Source organism: Athene noctua, chromosome 4, assembly GCF_965140245.1.
Source record: "Athene noctua chromosome 4, bAthNoc1.hap1.1, whole genome shotgun sequence".
NCBI classification, from domain to species: Eukaryota; Metazoa; Chordata; class Aves; order Strigiformes; family Strigidae; genus Athene; species Athene noctua.
The window spans coordinates 3,603,533-3,629,237 of record NC_134040.1 but is presented as its reverse complement, the minus strand read 5'-3'; the positions used below and the strand labels follow the sequence as shown (position 1 = coordinate 3,629,237).

General features: G+C 50.7%; 1 protein-coding gene across 6 annotated transcripts in view; it reads left to right on the top strand.

Moving 5' to 3' along the window:
- The window catches only part of RNF24 (ring finger protein 24), a 32,427-nt gene extending 7,267 nt beyond the window's left edge, over positions 1–25,160 (top strand). For 2 of the 6 annotated variants that reach the window (XM_074903706.1, XM_074903702.1), the window contains exons 2-7: positions 771–852; positions 11,249–11,398; positions 18,132–18,174; positions 19,144–19,185; positions 22,120–22,199; positions 23,513–25,160. In XM_074903706.1, the coding sequence (XP_074759807.1) occupies positions 11,256–11,398; positions 18,132–18,174; positions 19,144–19,185; positions 22,120–22,199; positions 23,513–23,651 (447 nt within the window). In that variant the 5' untranslated portion in view covers positions 771–852; positions 11,249–11,255 and the 3' untranslated portion in view covers positions 23,652–25,160. Of the gene's footprint in view, positions 1–770; positions 853–8,327; positions 8,446–9,504; positions 9,616–11,248; positions 11,399–18,131; positions 18,175–19,143; positions 19,186–22,119; positions 22,200–23,512 lie in introns of those variants that run through there. The other 4 variants (XM_074903703.1, XM_074903705.1, XM_074903701.1 and 1 more) reach the window with 3 other exon arrangements.
- Positions 25,161–25,705: the final 545 nt, after the last annotated feature.

The window sequence follows — 25,705 nt, the reverse complement described above, 5'->3', positions numbered from 1 at the left end:
GGAGCAGCGTGGATGAAGGTTGCAGGGAAGCTGGGCAAAACTCAGGTTTTGTGCGAACTACACAATTTGCTGCTTAGAAGTTTGCCCTCTCTTTTTTCTTACTATTAAAATAACGTTTCCATAGCCAGTGCAGATAAGTTGGGGGGGTTTGGTGTTTGGTTTTTTTTTTTTTTAGTTGGGGCATCATTCTCCTAAGAGTGAGACCCCACAGTGGGTTGTGATGCCTCAGAGGGATGCTCATGCGGGACGAGATCCTGCCTTTCACCAGGAGCTGGATGAGCTGACTGGGCTCTCCTTGGATACTGGCATCACTCCAGTCAACTCTCCGCAGCACTGGGGTGGAAATTCCCCTTTTTCACCCCAAAACCAGCCCTGGTGAGGATTTCTCAGCAAGGACTCGCTGTGTGGCAGCCGTCTCTGCAGGCTGCTCTTCGCTTTTGTTTACATCTGGTAGAAAACTTCTTAAATTTACTGGCAAGGGAGTAATTCTAATCCTTTTCAATGAGATCAACGGATTAGTGTCTCAGATGCTTATAAAATTGTGAGGATTAGCCGAGGCTTTTTTTTTTTTCCCCCCCTTTTCTCTCTGTGCCACGTAACGTCATCGCTGCGTTTTAAAAGGGGATCTCTGTGCTGTTACTAAGAGCTGAACCAATTTATAGGAGTCTTTGCCAATCAAAGCATTTAAAAACAATATGTTCATCCTCTCCCTCACTCGCTCTGGCTTTTTGTGCAATATTAGGGTTTGTTTTTTGTTTTTTTTTTTCCAGCATCCCTGGCACCAAACCACGGTAGCCGTTCAGCAGATACGTTGGGTTTTCGTGGCTTGGCTGCGTTGCAGCACCCGTGCGGGTAAGTAGGGAGCTGACCCAAAAACTTTCCTTGATAAAGACTTGCAAAATCGCATATCGAGATGAGCAGATCCTGAAAATGATGTTATTTCATGAGGTGTCCCCTTATTGCAAAGGATTCAGGCTTTCGTGGTCCATCCCCAGAGGGGAAGGATGCTTTTGGGTCGATGGGATGCTCTCACCCCAGCTGTCAGGAGTGATGGGAGTGGGATGAAACTCCACGCACTCCACATCCCTGCATCCTCTTAATTATAACCTGCGCCTTCATTAGGACATGAGCATTAACCCGCTCGCAAGGAAAACCACGCATGGAGCTAACACGGAGGAGGATTTAGTTGAAACCTGGTTGTTCTGCCTCCTCATATTGCCCCGTGCCTTTCCCTGCAGGGTATTTTTTAAATGCCTTTTCCCCCGGGTCAATGGCTGCACGGTCGCTTGACCTGTGGGAGCGAGGCAATCTCAAACTGCCGAGCAGTCAGAGCTCCAAGACAGGAATTTCTGGCCCTGACCCAATATACTTTCCGAGGCAAGCTTTTAAATATATACAAAGACAAGCTCATAATTTCCACTATACTAATGAGGCCACGTTTTTTTCATTGAAATGTGCCAATAGCCGCCGCGGTGGTATTTTAGCAGCCTTGTACTGTGAATCCAAATGTGATTTAACATGGCAGCCCCCGCAGAGCGGAGGAAAACCGGCTCCTTCCGCTGAATTTCAATGATGCTTCTTGGCAGCACTACCCGAAAATCCCTGCGGTGGTGGGACCTTTCCTTGCGTTTCATCTCGATGCGGGTTTTTTTCCTCTTAAATGCCACTGTTTTGGTGAAGATGGGGAAGGATAGGAATGGGTTGAAAGAAAGATAATGATATTTGAGGAGGGGAAATTCTTGGTTTTAAAAGATCTGTGGTTGGCTGGTGCGAGGCAGCGATTTAATAAGCAGACTCTCTGGAAGTATCTTTAACTCATAGTAAAAACCAAACGTGAGGTCTCCCAGGCATCATATGCTCTCCTGACCTTTAAAAAGACACTCGAGGCAGCCTGCCTGCTCGTTGCTAAGCCGACTCGTTAGCGCCACTCACGTATTTTGCCTTCTAGTAGGCGATTCAGCACCCGGGAATTTGTAAAGATCCGACAGCAAAATATTACACGCCTGAAAGTCGCGTTGGTGTTTTCTAGCTTCGCTGCCTGAGGAGACCCTGGTAGCCTTGGAGCAGTTGGGAAATATTCAGCAGGTTTTGTTTGGTCAGCTGCAAGAAAAATACAAACTTTAAGTAACCCTCTCGAAAGTTGTTTGGTTTTTATATAATGAGTTCTGCATCAGCAACACACCTGTAACTTGGGGTTTTACTTATTTTGGGATTAATTTTTGAGAAACCCGTGTAAGAAGCAATGTCTGTCCGAAAAGTGGGGGTGTGGGTAGGTAATGCTGAAAATTTGTGCGTGGTGATCCATCGTTTTCTGGTTACAGACCCCGTGCTGCAGGTAACTCTGAATTTTAAGGTCTCCTGACTTTCTCTGTCCCACTAAGGTCAGACCACAGTGCCGGGGTGAACAGGGAAGGATGGTATCCCATGGCATTGCCTTCAGCACCAGAACTGTACCACAGAGGAGGAGATGCCTGTGTTGGGTTTATGCATATTGATCTCCATCAAGCACCAAGTCTGGGAGTGGAAAAGTTCAATTTTCCATTTCCAGCTAAATTTTGAGGTTTTTGCAATCCTCGCGGCCACCTTTGCTTTTGCTGATCCTGTGGGAGTGAAGCAGTTTGTGTCCCGTATCAGTATGGCTTGAGGGAGGTTTTTTTTTTTCTGGGCTTTAAAGCGTTGTGAAATTCCCCCAGTCTCTGTTAGCAGAGCAGAAGGAATGATAAAAAAAAATACTCCCCCAAAACCCAGTACTTTTTTTAAAACCAGAGGAAGGGCGGGATGACTGCGCAGCTCGTTTTTCTGTAAGTATTAGGAAAAATAGCAAACAGCAGTGACGTGGCATTAGTGTAAATTCCCAGCAGGCTGAGGTTTGGGTTTGTTTGGGTTTTCCTGAAGGCTTTTTAATGCTGTCAGCATCTTAAAATACAAACCTTGCAGAATCGGTGTGGGCTTTGGGGGATGGCTCCTCCATCGGATTTGTTTTAGTGACTTCTTTCCAGTATCCAGACCCCAACTTTTCTGTTCTTCTGCATCCAGCTACCTCTTCTCCTTAATTTTTACCACAAATATAAATGGTGCAATTAAAAGTGTCCACGGAGAGCATTCCTGAGGACTGAAATCCAGGGTCCGGGAGCAGACGGCAGCAGCATAAAGAGGAATTCTTCCCTTTCTGGCCTCATGCTGCTTTTCCACCGTGAGGCTTTACAGCCATCTGGATCCCCTTTCAGATTATATGTCCCCCCCTCAAAAATCCATAACCTAGCAACCTTATTTAGTGTAAACGAGAGCATTATGCCTTCCTGCATCCCAAATTGCACTTGGCTCTTCTTACTGCCTTTAGAGGATGGCTGCTAGCAGCTGTGATCCCATCGCCGGCGCAGGGTGCCTACCTCCAGCAGGATTTTGTAGGGATTATTGATCCCTGGATGTTGCACTGATTATTTTTTTTTTTCCACATTAAAGGAGCTTAGGAAACAGGGGGGAAAAGGGTTTCAGGAGGTCATTTAGTCCATCTGCTGCTCAGTATAAAAGAGCGGAGAAGGCCGGTTGCTCTTCTGCTCTGCAGAAGGTGATTTGCTTTTGTTCAGCCTGAAGAGGCCTGGGATCAAAGCAAGATGTTCTTCCAGGTGTGATATTTTGGGAACCCTCCCTGGCTCTCCCTGTCATCACCCAGGAATTTGCAATTTCCCCGGAGCATTTAACACCAGCTTCTCTGCTCTGGCCCTTCAGCGGCGTAGGCTGAGCGTTTTTCACAGGGGTTCCAATCTGCTTTCTCCAAGGAACTTCTTAACTGGGGAAAACTCAGCAAATGAGGAGAAGCAACCACCAACGAAGGTGGGAGATTTATTTCCACCAAATTAAGCCATAGGAGCAGGGGGCCGCGATGTGTGGCGTGAAGCTGCCCACCCTATGGGGGTGCCTGACTTCAGCCCTGGCTTTCCGTGCTTTGCTTGGTCTAAAATACTCTTGGTTTTGATAATATGCGCGTTATTAAATTTTTTTTAGCACCTCAGCTCTGTGGTGTGGAGCGATGCTGCTCTGTTGAGTGCCGTGAGCGCCCAGCAGGCAGGGATGGGGTGACATGGTCCCATCACCGTGACCCCACACAGGGTACCAGGGAGCTGCTGCCTTCTGCTTTCACCACCCCGAGTCTGAACAGGGCTGGGGGCAGGAGGAGGCAGCGGCATGTCCCTTCCCACCGCACTTCCATGAGGAAGAGTGAGCTCAGCGGGTCGTGACGTTGGATGTGGGACGGAGCCACGTGCCAGGAAAAGAGGGGGGGGAAAAGAAAAAAAAATAGAAAAAATCCCCAAGGCCAAAGGGAAAAAATTCCTCAAGTGTTATTTCATTGCCGAGAACCAAACTGAACTGTACGTGGGCAGCTTGTGTGTGCGTTACAAAGCCAGAAGCTGCCGGCTCTGCTTCAAGCCCTTCTGATAAGTGATTTCCATTTCTCATTTCTGTGATCCAGTGGGAGCCCAAGCAGGACTTTCAGACTTTCCTCCAAACTCCGCTTCCCCCCTCCTGCAAACTGGATTAAAAAGGGCTATTGATTTTTTTTTTTCTGTTTATTTTTGCCTTTTTTTTCCTGGAACTTGCAAAATCAGCCCTCAGCAAACCTCTAGTTTGCCTTTCCAACAATGCTGGGTGAAAGCACTTGACTTTAAACTCGGTGATGGGAGCTGCAGCTGACCTATTTTCTGCACATTTCTCTGCCAACGGTAGCAAAAACATTTTCACATTTAAAGGTGCTCTCTGGTATTAATGTTGTGGGATCATTTGTTAAACTGCCCAGCATTAAAAGCACTTGCTGAAAATTGCAGTGGTACTGGTTGCCCTGCTGGTTATTTCTTTTGTCATAAAGACTTTTCTATTTTTTTCCAGTGGCTGATTGCTTCGTTGCGTTGTCACATCGCTCTGTCTGTGTCCCCCTGCCTTTGGGCAGGGGAGAGGGTTAAGGCTTTGTGCTCAGTGTCTGCCAGCCAGGGAGCACAGCCAGGAAATTTCCTGATTCCAGTTCAAAAAAAGCATCAGGTTCACTCTTGGGCAGAAGGGATCAAAGGTTCAAAGCGGTTCTTGAAGGAGGTCAGTTTGGTTTCTTGGTTGTCCAGGCACACAACAAAAATCCACTGCTATCCCCCAAACCTGCACGCAGCTAAAATGGGTAAAATAAACACATTTTGTTCTGTTTGACACCCAAAAGTTTCCTCTGTTCCCCGGCTGCGGTGCAGCATTGCCCTGGATGAGTTTTGCTGGATCTCAACCCAACTCTGCCCCGTGGTGTCAGGGGCCACGAGGGACCTGTCGGGATGCTCGCCCTTCGTTAATCCCGCTAATCAGTAACGCTGCCGAGCCGTGTGCCCTCGCTCACGCTCCTCCTCTGCTCCCTGCCAGCTTTTTGCAGTCGAGGAGGTGGGTCCAGCTGGATGCTCCAGGTTGCCACCTGGCACCGTCCCCGTAGGAGCATCGTAGCTCTGCTAAAACATCAGCGTGACGAGAATTTTGGATATTTTCCCCCCGCTCCATCACTCCTGTTGTCCCCTGGTTTTGGGTGGCAAAGGACGTTGCTCCTGGGTGGAGCAGCGTTGAGGTTTCGCCCTGCTCCGTCCCAGGTGGCATCTCAGCATCTCTCGAGCGGCAGCGATGCTGCTGTCGGGGCCTGGCTCTGCAGCTGCTTGCGATTTTCCCAGCGCCGCGCTGCGGATCCTTGCGCTGGACCAGCTCCAGAGGTGGAGCTGAAGGAAATTCCTTCCAGCTGCTTGAGGTCAGGGCTTCGCTTTTCTTTTGGGGTTCTCGAGGGGGGTTATTTTTTGCCTGCGAGTTAAAAACAGGCATCTCTCGCTGCTGCTTTTTAAAAACCTGGAAAAATCTTTTTTTTAAATTACTTTTAAATATTATCGTATGAGGCATACCCATTAAATAATCTTGACATTGTGGAGTTATTGCATGGAAGAATACCCTGCTTTGCCATACAACTTGGGGTATTTCAGAAAGGTCCTGTCAGCTGCTCACAGTTTAACTTTCAACCGAGTTAATAACCGTTTTGGTTAAACCTGTATAAGAGACGTTGCGGACTTGCGTAACGCCTTTGAAACTCGAGACGCCGTTTGCGCCCGCTTGAAATCTTTCCCATCGATAAAATAGTTCAACTTGGAGTTTTGCCATGGCTTAGCATTTTCTTTTCCCTGAGATCCTTGGGTTTCGATTGGGCAACAGGAACCTGTGTGTATCTGGCTTTGTTGAGTTTTTAAAGCTCAGTATTTCCTGGAGATGGGTTGGCTTCACCAGTTTGGCTGGTGGGATGCTGTAGACCACCGGCTCCCTCCAGTTTGTGCAGTTAATGGAGGTTCAGACCAGCCCAGGTTTGCTTCGAATCCCTGTGGAGGAAGTTGTTTGTCTCGAAAACGTAAGGTAAATCCCTCTGAAAATGGGTTTTTATTTACAACAGAAGAGGCAAAAACCACCCCTCCACCCAGTGCCTGGGCTATATTTAGGTATGATGCACAGCGCTCACCTGGCCTCTTTATGCACCGGTGTTATAAATAAATAATAATTTAAAAAAAAAAAGCGCAAGCAGCTCCTTTTAATAAGTAAAGCTCAGACAAGGAGCACACAGTTCAAATCCGTGCAGCAAAGCAGCAGGAAAGCAAAAATTTATGGCTTTCGGCCCGTGAATGATGCTCATGGCATCACCTGCAGCGGCCCAGCGACATCCCTGGTGTCACCCCCTGGCCTCGGGGACTGTGGCTCTCCTGCCCTGCTCCCCACCTCCCTGCCTCAGTTTCTCTACCTGTAAAAAGATAATTGCCTCCTTTATTAATCCCTTTGAGATCTCCTGATGAAAGCTCTGGGTGAGAGGTTGGCCTTGGATTATTAAGCGCATTAAGTGCCTGCTATGATTGTAACAGGGATTAATTTGGCTAGGTGGCTTATTTAGGTTTGCCTTTAACAGCCCAACTTGTAATCAAAGGTGTTGCAAAGCCAGTGAGTTAATGCTGACCTGTAACACTTCACTTCCTGACTTCTCGATACGCCATTAACCATAACTTGGCTTTTAATTAAAGCTCAGTTTTGTAAACGTCCAAGAAACGGGGATGTGCTCGGCCCCACGTTGCTGATTCACTGGAGGGTGTAAGGAAGGAGGAGGCATGGAGCTCGGGTCATTCTGCTTTACAGCGTTGCCATCCCCAGCTCTCTCTGCATCCCCGTGTACGGCCCCATCTCGAGGATGCTGCCTTTCCTTTTTATTTTTGCAAGCTGTTGTATTATTAAATAAATACCCTGCAGTTCCCTCCGTGCTGAAGACTGGGAAAATCAGATTTTCTCTCCTTTGCTTTAGTCAAAGCTGTTTGCAATCTCTCTCTCTCAATATATTTGCAATATATTCTATGTACAATATATAATATATATTGCAAAGAAATGTGCATGCACATATATATTTTTACTTTTTTTTTAATGTGCACTTTGAGGATTTTCCTCCAGCCAACCCTTGGGACTCCTGGAGGGCTAAACCAGGCCTTTTTCTTCCCACTCTTTTCCCAGGTTTATTTTTCTTCGGCAAACTTCTTTCTTCTGTCCTGAGTGCTGCTGGCTGGCTTGCTCCTTTCCCTGCCCTCCATGTTTCACGGTTCTCTCCCTGTGTTTTCTCACTCTGCGAGGACGCACAGACCCCAGGGACCCAGTCACAGTCGGAGACCTCGAGGAGATGGAGCATTGGTCAGGTGCCGGCCCAAATTCCCCACTGCTTCATCTCTGCCATCATGGCAGGTTCATTTTATAGACGAGGAGCAAGTCAGCATCTTCCCCTGACAACCCAACAACCTCATGCTGCAATGAGGGTCCCATCCAGCCCTGGGGAAATCCTCCCCTCTGCAAGGCTTCTGTGGTACCAACCCCCTTTCCTCCAGGCAGCTCATGCCCCCCATCCCGGGGCCAGTGAGTGCCCCAGGAGGGGCATCTGCCTGCTCTGAAATGCTTTGGCCATGAAGAGAGCAACAGGGAGGCTTTTGTTCTGCACCAGAAACTTTTCATCCTTCTTTATGGCTCATTTTTTATTTCTTTTGGCTGTGCTCTCACAAATCTGAAGCAGATTAAAATACAGTTCCTCCCCCCTCCACTCCCCTAAAAAAAAAAAAAAAAAAACAAACCCAACCCCAAAGCTTGGCTGCTTAAAATCATCAGATTTCAGTGAAGTCTTTTAAAGTTAACAGTTTCCTGGATCCTGTGCAGGCTAACTTATTTTTTCCCTCTAACCTTCCTGGTTTTTGCTGTAACTTTTCTCAGCTGTTGCAGCGGGAGGGAGGGAAGGACCAGGGTAGCTCCGATGTGGAGAAGGTTATTTCACGAGGCGGTTGGATGAATCTGGTGTGGGACTCGTTGGACTTGCACCGTAGGGCACCAAAGGGTTGTCCCTGGGAGGCTGAGCCCCCACAGTATGGCCAGCAGGTAGGTCACAACTGCATTGGTGACATTCTTTAGGGACAAAATATTAGGGCAGTGGTACTGTTGGAAGAAGAGAGTAGGATGCTGTGGGTGGGACGGAGCTCCTTTTCTACCGACCGTTTGTTTGCTGGGGGCTGTGATGGTTTGTAGCTGTGACTGTGGTCATTGGGACTAGTGGAAGAGCTGCATGGCTTGGCTGGACACGACTGTGAGGAGCCTTTCTGGCTTGATGAGATTTGTTGCCCTAAACCCAGCCTGGGTCCTCCTTACCCACCGCCTCTGCCTTTGTGCTCGCTCCGCTGCAGCATCCTCTGGTGGCAGAGCTGAATTGAAGCCCCCAGCTCTGGTAAGAACAACATCAAAAGTTGAAGGAGTTGTAAAGGAAAGAAAACTAAGAGTCTGGTGCTGGTTGGTTTTGTTGCCTCTTCTTTGAGGGTGATCTCTCCTTCCTTGAAAAAAATCACCTGAAGCTTTTCCCAGGAGGATGCTTGATTTCTCTTGGGTGGTTGAGGAGCTGGAGCCGGCCAACTTTGGCCAACATCTTGGCCAACATCAGCGACCATCAATACAAGCCCAAGGGCAAGCAGGGACAGTCAGAGCCTCATCCTCCAGCTGAAACATGCTCTGTCGCCTGAGCGTGACCAGGGGGAGAGCCCTTGAACCGTCTAAAATCCCTTTGACCCAGCAAACGGCGTGGAGATAAAAACCAAACCCAACCCTACACAGCGACACTGAGCTGCGCATTAACTCTGCCGGAGCTGGGAACAAAGGTTTGGAGGCTGGTTTTCGCTTTTTAAAATTTATTTACAAAGCAAAACAGCTCAGCTGAGCAGAGCAAGCATTGGTGGAGAAGCGTGAGCTGCCGGGTTGTTGTCGTGCTATAAAATCTCATCCCCACCAGTGCTCGCAGCGGGGTGTGCTGGCTCCCTGAGCTCTTGTAGCATTTCCACGTTGGCCGGGAGAGTTTCTGAACATGCGTGTTGGTCTCTGGAGGCTTTAATCAAATCCAGGCTTTACCAGAAATTGCCTCAAAACTTCCAACGAGCTGAGGAAACCGAAAGCAGCCGGAGCGAGGAGGCTTTTGGGCGGGCACTTGGAGATGCTGCCTTCGGCGAGGGGTGCGAGGAGGGGGCAGGCGAGGGGCTAGAGCTGGCGGAGCAGCCGGGATGAAAGGTGAGTCTGCTCCCTGCGTGGCAGCTGGGCAGCGTGCAACGTACGTACGAGCAACACGTGGGAGGATGGAGAAAACCCGGGGGGTTCAAGAAAAAAGGGGTCTCAAGGGGGAAAGGAGGTGCAGGAGCAGGGATGCTGCTTGGAGGAGAGGGACAGCCCAGAGGATGCTTTGATTTTTGGAGCGTCGCTCCCCGTCACGTTTGGATTCAAGTCCTGCGGTTTCCCCGCCGTCTTCTTGCCCCGTGCAAAATTAGGAGCCGTGCAATTAATGCATCGTTGAAAACTCCCCGCTCTGGGGGAGGGTTTTATTATCCGTCGGTAATTTTCTGTGAGAAATGGGGTTCAGACTGCAAGTACTTTCCCTGTTTGTTGTGAAACTTAATTGCACGCCACGTCCAGCCCTCTCCTGTGGGCAGAAAGGAAAACAAGGCATATTTTTTAACTTCCTTTTTGAAGCTGGGGGTGGGTGAACTTTATGCCTGAACAGAGACGGTTGTGGTCATTCAGGGGTGAATCGCTCAGAGAATGATTGCAATAGAAAGGAAGAAGAAGAAGAAATAATAAATACACGCTTTCCAGTTAAAGGTTTTGGGTATTAATGTGGCATTATGGCAGCAAGGGGGGTTTTACAGCGATACATTGGGCTGGTTTTCTGCCTGAAAAACACTCTGGTAGGGTTAATGTAAAATACTGTAAAATGTTAGTGTCCTGTGCGATGAATCATAAAACTAAAATCACGGGAGAGATGATACGCTGAAGTTGTTATCCCAGGCAGCTGCTCGTGGTTTAATTGGGTCCCTCTGAGGGGAGGGAGGTTTTGGCCGCGTGTCCAAGATGTGGTACCTTGACAGCCAAAATCGTTGCATCTTCTTCTCAGCCACCCCTCGCGGGTGCTTTGGGGTTTTGCTGGGGGGAAGCAGCCTGGGTTTGTGCTGAGGAATAAAACCGAAACCTGCAAAAAAGTCCTTAAACCACCTTCACCCAGATCTCACGTGGAAATAACAAACCAAATCTCTTTTAAGGCCCCTGTGATGTCTCGGCGGCGCTGCCGTGTGGCAGGGAGATGTCCTTGTCCTCTCCTTTCTGCCGGGGATGCGCCAGGAGCGTGTTGAACGCTCATGTGCACGCTCGGTGATTTTGGAGGGGGGAATTTCTGCAGAATGAGGAATCAATCTTAGAAACCGCAGGAGGGGAAGAGAAGAAAAAAACTTCCTTGCTACAAAGCTTTCTGGCTGCTTTCAGTGTTTTAGCCTAATTAATGAGGGGGTTGGGGGACGTTGGCTGCAGCCCGGGCTGCTTGGATGCAAATCCCCGCCGTCCATCTGATGCAGCGTTTAACTTAAAGGATGACGTGTGTAAGGAAGAGGGGAAAATAGCTGGAGGAGAAGCTCACAGCTGGAAAAGAAAAATCCCAGCCCTGGATGCTCCAGCCCTGCTTTTGTTTTCAGGGTTACCGAGCTGGGGGCTCAGTTTTGGGCAAGGATGCCTTTACCTTGGGGGGCGAGGAGGCAGCACTGCTGGCAGCCCTCTCCTCCCCACCTCGCCTGCCTTTGGAGGGACCGTCGCTCTCCCAAGGGCATCCCATGCTGCCGAAGGAACCTCACCTCCATCCGTTTTCTCCCTGTCTCCGCAGCCTACCCATGAGCTCGGACTTCCAGCATTACAGTTTCAGGATGCCGAACATCGGGTTCCAAAACCTGCCTCTCAACATATACATTGTGGTTTTCGGCACGGCCATCTTCGTCTTCATCCTCAGTTTGCTCTTCTGTTGCTACTTGATCAGGTAAGAGAATTTTCCCAGGCTGTTTTCAAGAGCTGCCCCAGGTTCGGACCGAGCCTGTCACCAATCCTGCCATCCCCAAAATAGCTTGGCATCACCTTGTCTTTCCGTGATGCGTCTCGTGCCAGCCCGATGTGACCCCTGAAGTGGTTTAACTTACCCTCATCATCAAAAGAATTTGCTCAGCCTTGTAGTGTGGGACCTAGCGTTCATCCCTCATAAAGCCACTGCACATATGCAGTGAATACTGAGCCCAACACATCATGGAGCTACCAGTCCCGCCAGGCAATTACTTTATTCACTTTAAAAACAGGAGATGTATTTATATGTATGCTCAAACAGGCATGAAAACATGGTTGGCTCCTCAGAAAGACTGGAAAAGGATGTTTTATGGTTCCTGCTTTCTGCTTAATGTTTCAACACGTTTTCCTCTTTAATGAGTAACTTGTGTACTGCGTGCTTAAGAAATGTTTAATACCTGCTCCGTTTGTTATTGTGCACAAATTGCTCATTCAACAGCGCAGTTTAGAGATTAATGATGCAGAGTTGATTTGTTAATCTGAGTGATGGGGGAGCAGGGCGGGAGGGTTAAAGGTTGTTCCAGTTTGGGGCTTGTTTTAATTATTTTATGGGCCATTGGGGAGAGAGTTGGGCCACTAATTGAGAGGAGAAACTTCCTGCTGGAGGGAAAGTGGAGAAAAACACAGTGCCTGGAAATCGAGGCGGCGATGGGGCAAGTTGTGCTGATAACCTGGGCTGTGGGGCTGGCTATGCCTCTCCATGTGGCTGGGAGCAGAGGGCATTGCTCTGCCGAGATCCTGCGTGCCCAGAGCTCTCCTGCCAAGACGCAGAGGAGCTTTTCCATCCTCTTTCCCTCCCCTCTGGCTTTTTGGATGGCCTCAGCTCCCTGCTAGCTGCACATCCATCGCATCCCCTCCCTTTGTCCCCATAAAACAGGCATCTGGTCTCTTCTTGCACCACAGAGGTTGTGTCTGGCTGGCTCACAGCAGCCAGTCCCACTAGGATTTCTATCCAGAGGATGTTGAAAATGTTTTTGTCCCGATTTTGTAGACTGGGGAAGCAAGATTTTAGTGCCATGTTCTAAATATTTGATAATTTCTGCTTATTTTCAACTCTGTGTGAAGCAAAGCCTTGTAAAACTTGGAGGTGAGCCCAAAGCCAGACTTACCCAGGGGTGATTTGGGCTGCCTGGGCATCATATCTTCACTTCTGCCTGCAATTATGCACAAGAAAAAGTTGTTTAAAGGTGCAATGTATGTGTCCAACCTGGCAGACACGGCAGAAACAGATCAAGAGGTCATCCCCAACCAGGTGACTTGTGTCTCAGTGCTCAACGTTAACAAGTTCTGTGCTGGGATATTGTGTCTGTGTCGACTGTTCACGTTTTAATTGGGACAACAGTGGGAGGAGGTTGCAAAAAAAACCTGACAACGAGTGTTCAGAAGGGTCAAGGATGTGTTTTGCCCAGATTGAAGCCACATCTATACAGCTCACTTACAAAACGAAGAAGTGTTTGGACTTTCAGAGTATTTTCCTGGGCACTGGGTCATGCTGGGTGTGTTCTGCCCCAAATTAAAAATAACAAGTAGTAATGTCTGGAAGATCAAGCCAAAAAATCTTTAAATTTAGAAGTTGGAGGCATGTTGTAAGAGAGGGGGTGAGTAACCACTGAAACATGCCAGCAAGGGAAGTGTCAAGTCCTCTGTCTCTTGATGGCTTTAAATCAAGACAGAGGACCTTTCTGGATGAGATGTTTTGGCTCCCGTTCCCAGGAGTAACGAAGTGCTATTTAACGACCTATGATAGATGGAAGGTTGGATTAGATCACCTAATGATCCCTTTATAGCCCTAAACTCTACAGAGACTCTGTGAATCACTCTTCAGACCACCGCCCCCAGCTCTGCTATTGGCAAAACAAAGCCAAACAGGAATCCTCCCGCCCCTGTTTTGGAGGGTTTCACCGTGCCACAAGTTTTAGCTGTGCTGATGTACCCTAGGAGCATTCACCTGCTTTGAATTTGCTGATGTGGGGTAGAAAAGCTCGAGCTTCGACGTGGCTTGGAAAGCCTCATCGGTGGACAGCGGTTCAAGGACCATGTGCCTGCAGTTGTGGAGCATCCCGGATGATTGTTGTGGGAAGGATTTGCCATGTCCCTCCCCTTCGGTGCCATTTAACACCAAAACGTCGCTGGTGCCTGTCTGTGCAGCAAACAAATACCCACAGTCCTGTGGAAGGAGGTATACAGAGTAAAATATTGAATTTAAATCAAATTTTTCCCCCTCCCGAACCAACTGCTAAAGCCTGCATTACCCCACGCGTTCCTGACCCCTTCTGCAATGAGATGTGTGGCTTCAATATGGAATTAACCTCTGGAAGCCGTATAAAAGAGAGGTGTTAATTTAACAGGCAGATGCATCTTGGATCAAACTGTGTCATCGCAAAGAAACCGACCCAGGGTGGAGGGACACGGGCAGGGACGGTCCCCTCGGGAGCTCCAGGGCTCCACTTGCACCCGCAGGGATTATTTTGAGATAACAGCGGCTCGTGGCTTTCCCCAGGCCCTCCTTGGGTGCAGAGGCAACATAGCCCATCCTCTCCCTCTTCTCATGCCTCACACATCTGCAAATATTTGTCAAATAAGGAGCAGAGCTCATGACGTTATCCTCTGGGCCCTGGTTCTCATCACCTGTGCATTCCTCCTCCCGCATCCCCTGTCTGGGGAGGCACCCGGAGCATGGAAGAGCCAATATCTGGTGTATTTACCCCCCATCACAATGCTGAGGGCAGTAAATAAGGGATGTGCCGGGGAGGAGGGCAACGGGCTGCACTTCACAGCTGTGCCACTGCGGAGTGCGCTGCCCGCTTCGACGGGAGGAAGAACTGACGTTTTTAATCGGGCTGGCTCAAAACAGAGTTTGATAGGAATTTCAGCCAAAAGCAAAGCAAAGCAAAGATGGTCACTGTCTGTGCACAGCTGAGGTGAATCTCAAGCTTTTCTGCTGCTGCAAACCACTCCAGTACAAAGCACAGGTCCCACCCTCGCGGCTGCCGCCTCTGCTTGGAAAAATTTTTTTGAAAAAAAAAAAAAAAAAGAGGCGAAAGAGAAAGGAAATGAAATTTTGCAAGGAGCCATTTGTGTCTGAGCGCTGCTGAATTAGTGAAAGCAAGAACCTCCTGTTGCCTTCAGTCCCTTAAAACCCAGTTCAGAAGGATGCTGAGCCGAGTGCGTTTCCACGCCTTTGAGTGGCCGGGCACCCTCCCCCTGCCTCAGTGCTGCAGCGTCCCTGCTCGTGCTTCACTGCGGGTTGCACGGGGCTTGTCTCTGCCCAGACTAGGCTCAGATTCTATGGGAAGCGCAGGGTATGTAGCCCTTAAAAAGCCCTTTTTTATAGGGCTGTTTCCTTCTGTCTTCAGACCTGCCAGGATCAAAGGCAGCGGTTGGGTTTGCAGAGCCCAGGGACCCTGGCTGGGCTGGGCAGAGCGAAGCAGTGATGGGGTGAAGAGCCAGCGCCCAGTACCTTTCTCCTCCTTTATTGTAAAGTGTCAAATAAGCAGATCTTGGAGGGAAACCTGCAAAAAAGTTGTTTCCTCTATGTTTTATTCCCATAACCATTCGCTTGCTATAGGTGATTCAGAGTCATCCAGAGAAAGGGGGTGCTCCCTTCCCTGCAGGAGGCATGGAAACCTTGGAGAGAGACCACAAAACTGGCAAGAAGTGGTTATTAAATGCAGGGATGGGTGACGGCGTGCGCGCCCTCGGTCTCCAGCCACGCGCTGGCTTTCAAGACGCTGTGTGGTCTCTTATCTAAACCAGCCATCTGCCAGAAATTCCTCCGGAGTCACAGCTTTGGACACGAGATGGATGAAGGCCTCCCTGGGTCCAACAGGGAAGAACACTCGCCAGGACCCGGGGTCTCCTTACAACAGCTGCGCTGGGTCCGACCAGGATCCATCTGGCCCAGGGTCCTGGCTTTGAGAGGGAAGCGTGGAGGAGCACACCAAGCTCACACGCTTCGGGACCAGATGTGCTCGTGCTGTTCCCCATAACCTTCAGGGAGGTTGGGTTTTGTTTTGTTTTGGGTTGGGTTTTTTTTTGGCAAAGTCTCCCTGTAAAGCTCAGCCCCGGCCTGTGGCACTGTCGCGTCCGTGCTCTGACAGCACAGACCTGCACGGATCCGTGGCTGGGTGGTCACTTCTTCCCCATCACTGGTCCAGGTGCCTCTGTGGCATCCACAGATGCTTGGGCTCATTCTGCAAAACACCTTCCCTACGGTGGCTTTGGCTTGTCACAGAATCACTGGATCATCTCAGTTGGAAAAGCCCTTGAAGCTCCTCCAGTCTAACTGTTAACCTCCCCCTGACCGTTCCCAACTCCCCCAGATCCCTCAGCGCTGGCTCAGCCCGACTCTTCAACCCCTCCAGGGATCCCGGGGACTCCCCCCTGCCCTGGGCAGCCCATTCCAACGCCCAACAGCCCCTTCTGCACAGAAATCCTTCCTCAGAGCCAGCCTGACCCTGCCCTGGGCAGCTTGAGGCCATTCCCTCTTGTCCTATTGCTTATTACTTGGGGCCAAAGTTTCCCTGGGGTCAGAGCTTCAGTGGCCACTCCGTGCTCAGTAAGACAGATGCTTTTTCCTGTGCTGGGAGGGTTTTTCCCCTTGTACGCGCTCTCCAGCCGAGCATCGTGCTTTGCCCCATCTGTATTTCATAACCGGTTTCCCAGTCGCCCAGATCTCTGCGGATCGTGCTGGTTTCATCCTGTTTTCTCTATTGTTTGTGCATCTTCTGCTCGTGTTTCTGCTCGGGGTCGCTGGTGGAGGGATGAGACCCCAGCCTTCCCCTTCCTGCCTGATGCAATTTTATCCGTGGCTCTGCAGGCAGGTTCCCTGCCAGGCAGCAGTGTTAGAGGAGGAGGGATGGCTCCCCGCTAAATTCAGGGCTCAGGAGCTGACTTGCTGCAACTTTCTCTGCAGCATTAAGGTGCATTTTTACCCATTCCTCGACTTTCAAGGCCTGTGATATACTGGGGGGGAGTTTTCAAGCAAAAGGGACAGGGATCTATTTTTACATCCTGTTTTTATAACTCGCCCACTGCAGCCTTGCAGGACCAGAAAGCCTCTGAGAGCTCAGGGTGAAGCAGCCAGGGTTTGAGATAGCCCCCAGAATATTTCTGGAGAAGTAAAATTACAGGCGTGGGGGTTTCCCATCTGAAACCACGTTTGAGGCTGGCTGGGGGAAAATATTCCTAGCCCTGCAGATACACACTGACATCTTATTAAAAGTCCTTGGCCAAGTCTTTAGCCTTGTGACTTTCCCCTTGAGTTTTCAGAGCCGTGTCTTGTAATGAGAAGTAATATTAGTGTTTGTTTGTTTAAAAACATATTTATTTTAGGAGTATGATCAGCTTCTTTGGCCAGCTGATGCCTGCAGAGCGCTCTGCCAGGCTGCAGAAAATGGGCTGCTGTTTGTTCTGCTGTGGAAAAAAAGTTTTGTTAATAATAGTTTGAACGGAAAACTATGAAGGGACGTGACATGTGTTTGTGATTGCTGTTTCGCATGGTCCCCAGCAGTGGGGACAAATGCTCCCACTGGTGCCTCCTGGAGAGGGAGGGGATGGGCCTCTAATTCCAGCTGCTACCCGGCTGGACTTCCCACTGTAGCAGGTGTTTTTGGGAAAGGTTCATCCCCTCCCTCCATCCCTTGATTTGCTCCAGGGTTAGATGCTGTTGGGCAAAGAAAAAACCACCCGAAAACCCCCAAATTGGGCTGAGCACAGAGCTTCAACAGGCAGGTGGGGGGAAGCATCTTACGGAGTTTATAATCCTGATTTTGCTCCACTGCTGCATCGGCTCTGGCCCTGGCTGATCGTGTGGGCTTGTCACCCCGTGCTTTAACACAGCACATCCACTGCTCTTGTGATTATCAAAAGAAATAATAAAAAATCCCCAAGATACAGGTTCGCTCTGTTGCATTTTTTGGCAGCTCGTTTTCTCTGGTTATTAAATTGCCCCCTGTGATAGGAGGTGAGAGATGTTGCTTCTCTTCCAAAGCTTTCTGCTCTGGTGCTGTCTTCAGATAAGTAGCCGTCCTTAGCTTGCTCAGCCAGATGGATAACCTCTTCTTGAATGCTTCTTCCCCATGGTTTGGGAGGCAGAAGCAGCACAATTGACCTTATTACTGAAGATAAAGCCGTGTTTGAGGAACCCAAAACCGCCCAGGCAGTGATGAGGCCTTCAGTGGGAAACCTCAGAGCAGAGAGGGCTCCTTCCCCATCCCTGCTCGAGCAGGAGCCGAGCTCTCCTCACGTCTGAATACCCATCGCTTGGAAAAAGAGGCTGTGGCCAGTCTAGAAGTTGTTGGCAGCAGAAGTGGTTGGAAATTGGGGGTATTTGTGGCAGCTCCTGATTTACTCGGCAGCTTTCGCTGGTTTTAACAGTGCAGGTGATGTCTGCGTGGAAAATTAGGGAGGTCAGAAGCGGAGAAGGGGAGGAGGTAGTGTGCTTTTGGATGGAGATGTTGCCTTCCCAGCTACAAGAAAAGCTGGCTGTTGCTTAACTGTGTCATTTCACATGGCCATTCCTGTTTCTGACATGAAAAACTGGAAAAAAAAATAAATATATCAAATCTGGAAAGGAGGGAAGTGAAACGTTTGAGGTATTAGGGTAATCCTGATTTGTTTGCCTCTCCTCACATTTCTCCCTGTTTTGATTGCAGGCTCAGACATCAAGCACACAAAGAGCTTTACGCCTACAAACAGGTGAGATGATGCACAGTAAGTTGTCCTCTTCTGCCTAGCACTAAATCCGTGTTGGAGTAGTCACTCCATCAGGTTTCCTTGTGCTGTTCTTCTTGGGAGGCTTTGGATCTTGGAAGAGAAGTTGTAAAGCCTGGGCAAACCTCTGTCCTCGCTGATTTAATTTTTTTCTACCAGTCGGGCACCCCGGGAGCATCTCTCCCCCGTTAGTCTGCAGGTCTCTGCGTTTTCAGACGAGGTCCCTGAGCGGTGGGGACATCTCCACGCCTGGAACACCTCAGCTGAACAGCCTCTCCAAACCCTCACCATATTTCCTGCTGGTGAGCCGTAACGCCCTCCCTTCCCCAGCAATCAAATGATGTTTTCAGGGTCCAAATCTACTCCCTGCATTGAACCTGGTGGCTCCGGCCCACGCGGAGGGCCCCCTCCTAGGGAACACCTCCACGTCACCTTGGCAAACCCGACTGTTTTCTGCACTCACCCACACGTGCTGTGTTAAAATAAACACGGCCAAGAGGTCGGAGTCAGGTTGCTGCTTCAACGTCCCATTTTCTCCGGGGCTTGTGTAATTTTTCTGCTTCCGATCTGTCGTTTGCGCAGGGTGACAGTTGGGTGGAGCTGGGCTGATACGCTGCAGTAACACGTGGTCATCCTGGATTTATAGCCCTGGCCAGATGTTTAGCCTGGCTGGAGTGAAAAAGAAGCAGCAGACGTCCACACAGGAGCCCAGGAGGTTTAAATTCAGGAGGAGACCTGGATTTGGTCCTGTGTTAGTGGTTATAGCTGTGCCAGCGCTGCCTTCCTCCTGTCTCTGCACAGGGGTGAAAATCTGATGCGCTCCGTGGCTGTGCTGGGTTTACTGGGGTTTTCCAGTTCTACTGGGGTGCCAAATGGGATCGATGTTTATGGAGATTTTTGCTGCAAATGCTCAGGGCAGCAGCTGTATCCTGACCCCAGCGCTCTGTCTTACAGGTTATACTCAAGGAAAAGGTGAAGGAGCTGAACCTACACGAGGTGAGTACATCCCTGGGGCGGCAGCGTAGCGGTAAAGACTCCCTCACCCTCCTCTTCCTCGCTCTGGGGAGGGTGTGGGGGACAGGCAAAGGCTGGCACAGGTGGGAGGATGCAAAAACTCACATTTAACTCCTTCAGGAGCAAAACTGCTCACTCGCTGCCACCGAGCTTTGCTCAGCAGCCCCTTACCCCGTTACAGGGAACGTGGTGGGGGCAGGTTCACGGTTGCACTGGCAGCTCCCTCTCTCCCTGATGCTGCTTTTCTTTCTCAGAGATACTAATTGCTCGTTAATGCAGCTTGTAAAATCGCATCTGCAAAGGGTCTGGATTAAACCATCTCCCTCCTCCTCCTGGGTCCCCTTTAGCTGCATTAGTATTATTGCATTATTATTATTTACTGCATTATTATTATTTACGGCATTATTATTACTTACTGCCTTATTATTTATCACATTCCCATTATCACTGAGATAAGCTGTGGATACAAGGGGAGGCAGAGGCAGGCTGGGCCGTGTATATAAACAGTGTCCAGCGACGGTTACGTCCCCTCCAGCCCCGCTCAGCCTCGCCACCGTCGGAGCGTGACGATATCCAGCACATCTCTGCTGGCCGAGTTGCTCGGGCAGAGTAAACTGCTCTGAGATTTAATTGAAATCAGAGATAAACACGCTCCCCAGGCTCCTGCCCCTCACGCTCTTGCTCCACAGAGAAGAGCTGGCTGGCAGAGGCAGGCAAAGGGGTGTCTGCTTGGATGTATTAAGAATTAAAAATCCTTTTTCCAGCCCCCAAAACATGGAGGTTTCTGCTCGGATTCGGGAGGAGGGCAGAGCCCGTGGCAGCCATAAAGCAAAGCCCCGGTGGACTTTGCATTTAAACTTCACAGGGGGAGTTGCACCAGCGGCTGCCCTGTCCCGACGCGGGCGCAGAAGCGGCTCCTCTCTGGATTATACGAGCTAAGAGGAGGCTGAAACACGGCTCAGATTAACGATGTTACCCTAATCCACCTCTACCTCCTTGCCCCTTGAGGTTTCAAACACATCCGTTGTTCTCAGCGAGCTGCCAGGCCGTTTTGGGGCTGAGTGTCCCTATTTACAGACCGATTGTTGTGCTGAAGTTGAGCAGGAATCTGCTCGAACTCTGCTTCAAACACAGGCTGGATTTATTTCCCCTAACAACAACAATGCCCACCCGTGTCCCAGACACGGTTCTCTCTTCTATTAAATACCAGCTCCATTTGTTTATAAGGTGCTATTTTCTTTAATTCCCCAAGCAGAGCAACAGGAGCCCGTCCCAGGTTTCCTCCTCACCCTCCGCTCCCCGCAGCCGAGGGGCTCAATCCCGAGGACAGGAGAGTGGCGGAGGTCCCTGCTCGAGGCCCCTACTTCTGAGCCACTCACATTAAACTGACTTGCAGGGGTTATTTTTGCCAGCACAGACTTAAAAGCACTTCCTGGGGTGAGAAGCTCGTTGGAGGAAGGATTTGGGAGCTGGGAATAGCAGCGGTGACCCTCTGTCCTCCCCCTCCATCGCCTCCATCCCCAGCTCTCGCAGCCCAAACGCCTTCCGGGAGGACGAGGGGGCCATGGGGAAGGGGACAGAGCAGCAGCTCCAGCTCTTCCCTGGGATTTGGGAAAGGCTGGAAAGGATTTTCTCTGCCTCCCTCCAAAATATCCCTTTTTTGGGCATTTGGATTTTGGTATTTACAGTAAGCAGTTCTGGAAAGCAGAGCACGGGGGGGGGGGGGGGTGTTTGTGGATTTTGCAACATCACGGGGCGGCTGCCAGGGCTCACCCAGAGCCTTGTGGAGGGGAAAGTCCCCGCCGAGCTCTCTTCAGCCCCACGTTTCTGCATTTGGTTTTTCTCTTCTTTTTTTTTTCTATTTTTTTTCCACCACACCACCTCTCCCTGGCTTTCACAGGGCTCAAGACATCTGTGTGCTCCTCGGGGGCCGACCCGAGCAGCCACGCCAGCATTTGCTCAATAAAAAAAGTCTCCAACGAGCTTTGGGTGGCTGGAAAGTATCGACGGGGGCCACGGCCCCGGGAAAGCCGGGAGCCTCCCGCGGCGCTTGCCAGCCGCCTGCCTCATCCCGAGGGCTTTTGGCAGCGGGGCTGGCCCTTGTTTCAGACTGCCGGAGACTCCCAGGCTGGGAAATAGAGTTGGGAATATCCAAAATCCCTGCAAATATCCAAAATGGGTCAGGAAAAACCAGCGGCGGAGGGGAAGGAGATGCGGTGGGTCTCTTGCCTGCTGGGAAAACGGCCACCAACTTCCCAGCCCGGGGATAGAGATGCATCCTTTGCCTTTTCCTCTTCCCAGAGTTATCCCTGCGGATGCAGCTCGGGCCCAGGGACCCAGCAGCAGCGTGGATCCATCCCCCTGCACCCTAAAGCCTCCAGGCACGTCCAAATACATCCCAGCTGGTGGCTCCTGCTCAGGGGGAGGCCCCGGGGTCCCCTCCACTGGGGAGGGGAGACCCAAGCCTCAGCCTGCGATCCCAAAACCATGACAGCCAAGTCTGGGAAGGCTTTAGTGGGGATTTCATCCCTCTGCCGTGCCGAAATGTCCCAAATGTTTCTTCCGCAGCACAGGGGGCAAAAAATAAAAGCAGCTTCTTGGTCGAACAGGTTTATAGCGAGAGTGGAGTTTGCTTTCCTGTGGCCTGGGGAGCAATTTCTCTCCCTACCCCCAGTGTATCCTCACAGCATCAGAAGCCAAATTGCCCTTTTTTTTTTAATCCCCAACCAAAGGCAGGGGCCAGGCCAGCGCTGGGGAGAAGATGGAAACTGGCCGAAGGCACTGCTTAGGGAGAGGGGTTTTTGGGGAGGACTATTTTGGCCGGTTCGGAGATACCATCCACATAGTTTGGGTGTGCAAAACAAAAATGCTTCCTGGCCGCTGACTGCTTCTCACTCTGCCTCCCGCATCTTTCAGATCTGCGCCGTCTGCCTGGAGGAGTTCAAGCCCAAGGACGAGCTGGGGATCTGTCCCTGCAAACATGCCTTCCACAGAAAGTAAGTGTGGGCCACGGGTCACCAAAGCTGGGCTACCCCGAACCCTGCCCAGCGAGCCCCGGGGAGGCTCCTGGCCCGGGGCTCCGGCTGCCACTGCTCCTGCCCAGGGTTTCTTACACCCCCATTCCAGGGGAAGGAGGGAATTGGAGCACCTGGAGCAGCAAAGGTCCAGTCATGAGCTGGCAAAACCTCTTCGCTTTCTATATAGAGAGAGAGACTTCATAGATTCCAAAACGTACAGGCACGTTTTTGTGTGCGTATCTATACATTTACATCTATAAAATCAGTATATATTTATAAAAGAGATACTCAAACCCACTGCAACAAGCCCCCCCCGGGGAAGCAGTCACGTCCCCAAGGCTCTTGGTGTTCCAGAAGCATTTGCATGTGGCTCTTTGGGGGGGGTGGATAACTTGTAGGTTGCCCTGGGGCAAGTCAGGAGTTGGCTTGGATGATTCCTCATGGGTCCCTTCCCACTCCCTCCGGGATCCTATGAAAAATGTATATAAAAAATCTTATATATATATTATATCATATATTTTATATATCATTTTATATATTAGACATATGTAATATATTACTATAATATATATTACATGCAATATGTGGAATATTATATATTGTGTATAATATATATGTGTATAGTGGATTATATAATATATATGTTATATATTATATTGCATATAATATTATTACACACATATATGTGTATTATATGTATTAAAGATCTATTAGATATATATATAACTAATATAAATATATCTATGTATTTTATAAAAATTTAAACCACTATGAATTTTGGATGCATAATATATATGTATGATGTGCATATATATGATGAATATGTACATTTTACAGATTATATTTGTAAAATGCACATATTCATGTATAACTTCGTGTGTATATATGTATTTTATATATTTTTGTATATATTTTATATATTTTTGTGTATGTGTGGACATTTTTATAGCCTTATCTTATAAATATATCTAGATACATTTTAGAAATGTATCTATAAATTATATAAAACATGTTATAGATAAAACACATGGACACAAAAATCCGTAGAGACACGCGCACGAAAGCCCTAATAAAACACAAAGGCACCTCGATGGTGAATTTAAAACTCTGACAGCAGCCAAGCTCCAGGGATGGTGGCAACGGCTCAGACCTGGCCTGTAGCCCCCGGGCCACAGCCCGTCACCCTCCAGGGAGGGCCAGGGGTGGCCACCGCCCCCGTGGGGTGCGCGGGGTTTATTTCTGCAGCACCCCTGTAATTCCCCCCCCCCGTCTGTGTGTGTTTGTCCCCCCAGGTGCCTCATCAAGTGGCTGGAGGTGCGGAAAGTCTGTCCCCTCTGCAACATGCCGGTGCTGCAGCTGGCGCAGCTGCACAGCAAGCAGGACCCCGGCCCCCCCCAGGGCCCCCTCCCCGGCGCCCAGAACATCGTATAGCTCCTCCTCGGCCAGCTCCGCCGCCCCGGGCACTCGGAGACAACCAAAGCACTACGGCACCAGCACGGAGGGGCAGGCGAGGAGGTGGGGGGGCGTCCGCAGCACTTTAGCGGGGGGCACGTCCCCCCCGGCCCACGAGCAGGAGCCCCGCGCCCCAGAGCCCTGCCTCGGCGGAGCCGTGCCGGGGTGAGGGCTCTGACGCTCCAGCCCAGGCTGAGGAGGGGACCCGGGGGTCCCTCCGCCGGCTCCTGCACGACGTCCTTCTCCCAGCACGTCCCTTGGTCCGCCGGGAAGCAGCGTGGGGCAGGCCGGAGCGGCACCAAACCCCCAACAGCCTCCTGCGACGACCCCCTGAACGCTCCCCAGCCCCGCTGCTCCCCCCTCGATGCCCAAAACACAACGTGGCGTGGCGGGGGGACGACGACACACACCCCCCGGGGCATCACGGCCGGTTCCTGCCCCGTTTCTCCTCTTTAACGGGGTGACTTTTGCCTTTGCAATCCCGACCTGGGAAACCAGGTCTTGCCCCACGCCGGGCACCTCCTCAGCACCCGCTGCTCCTCCCAAAGGGCTAAACGGGGTGGGCGAGAGGGCAAAGGGGGGGTTGCGTGGGGGTCTCGTGGGCTTTGGGTACCCCTCAACTCTCCTCGGGGGTGGCTGTCCCCCTCCTCGGTGCCATGGGCTACCTCAGTGGGGCGTTAGTCCCCCGGGAGGGGCACGATCCTGAACCATCAGCTTCCTCCTCAAAATGGCGGCACTGCCTGGCTGGGGTGGGGTGGGGTGGGGTGGCGGGGGGGGGCAGGCAAAAATCTTGTCCTCTGGGTTCATCCCCATCCCTTCCAGCCTGGCTCCGGGCGGGGGGTTTCTGGGCGAGGGCCACGTGAGCCAGCAGCGTTTGTCCTCACCCAAACCCCCCATCATCGAGCACAAAAGCTGCTGGGGGCAGCGGAGGGGGGGGGGAGTTGTGCCACCCCCTCACCTCTCTGACCACCTCACGGGGCAAATTCAGGCACAGTAGCAAACGCCCTGGCGTCCCCCTTCATCTTTGCAACTTATTCCCTTTTTTTTTTTCCTTTTTATTTTTTGGGGGGGCGTGGGGTGTCAGTATTACACGGTGGCGGCTCTCTCAGCCCCCCCCCCCGGGTGCAGGATGGGGCACGGGGCTGGGAAGGCTCCAGGTGTCCTCTCCCCCCCCCCTCCTGTAAATACCGTGCGACTCCCGAGACTGTTTATGGAGCGTGGAGCCTCATAGACGTGTTTGTACACTACAAATTCTGCAGCAGAATATTTTTTAAAACGGTTGCTGGTTTGTTTTTTTGTTTTTTTTTTTGTTTTTTCTTTTGTTGTTTTTTTTGGGGGGGGGTTTTGTAAGCTATATTTTTGTATATTTAATTGCTATTTTAAAATTCTAATAATGCGTCTTTTTTGCTAATCACACTATTCTTAAGGAAAAACAAGGAAAGGGAAAAAAAAAAAAAAAAAAAAAAAAAAGACCAAACAGTTTGCATGTGATTTGACTTGAAATGTAAATAAAAGCAGGTTTTTGGAAGCAGGGGTGTGTGTGCAGGGCAGGGGGGGGAGTTGGCACCTGGGAGACCCCAGCTGTGGAAGAAAGGGCTCGTCCCTCACTGCTCAGCCCTCTGTCACCCCGGGGGGGGTGGGCTGGCACCCACTGGGCCACCAGCCCCTTCTGCAGGGCCAGTGTGGGGCTGGGGGGGGGGTTTCCCTGGCCTGGAGCAAAGCTTTTGCTCCCGGCGGGGGCCGGATCAGGGAATTCACCCCCTTTCTGGGGCCGGTTGGTGGCCCCACGCACCCTGGAAATCCCCGGCTGAGGGGGATTTCGCACGCCCCAGGCCCACATGGGCTGTCCCGCTCGGAAAGAGGAGGTTTCTCCTCAAAAAAAACAAAAAACAAAAACCCAACCAAAACCCTTCCCAGCCCAAACCTCAGCCGTGGGCAGGTGCTCCCAGGGCCGGCAGCGAGGCCTGGCTGGGCTGATCCAACCTCCCACCAGCCACGGGCTCCGGAGGGGCTCAGCTCCCGGCCTCCGCGCT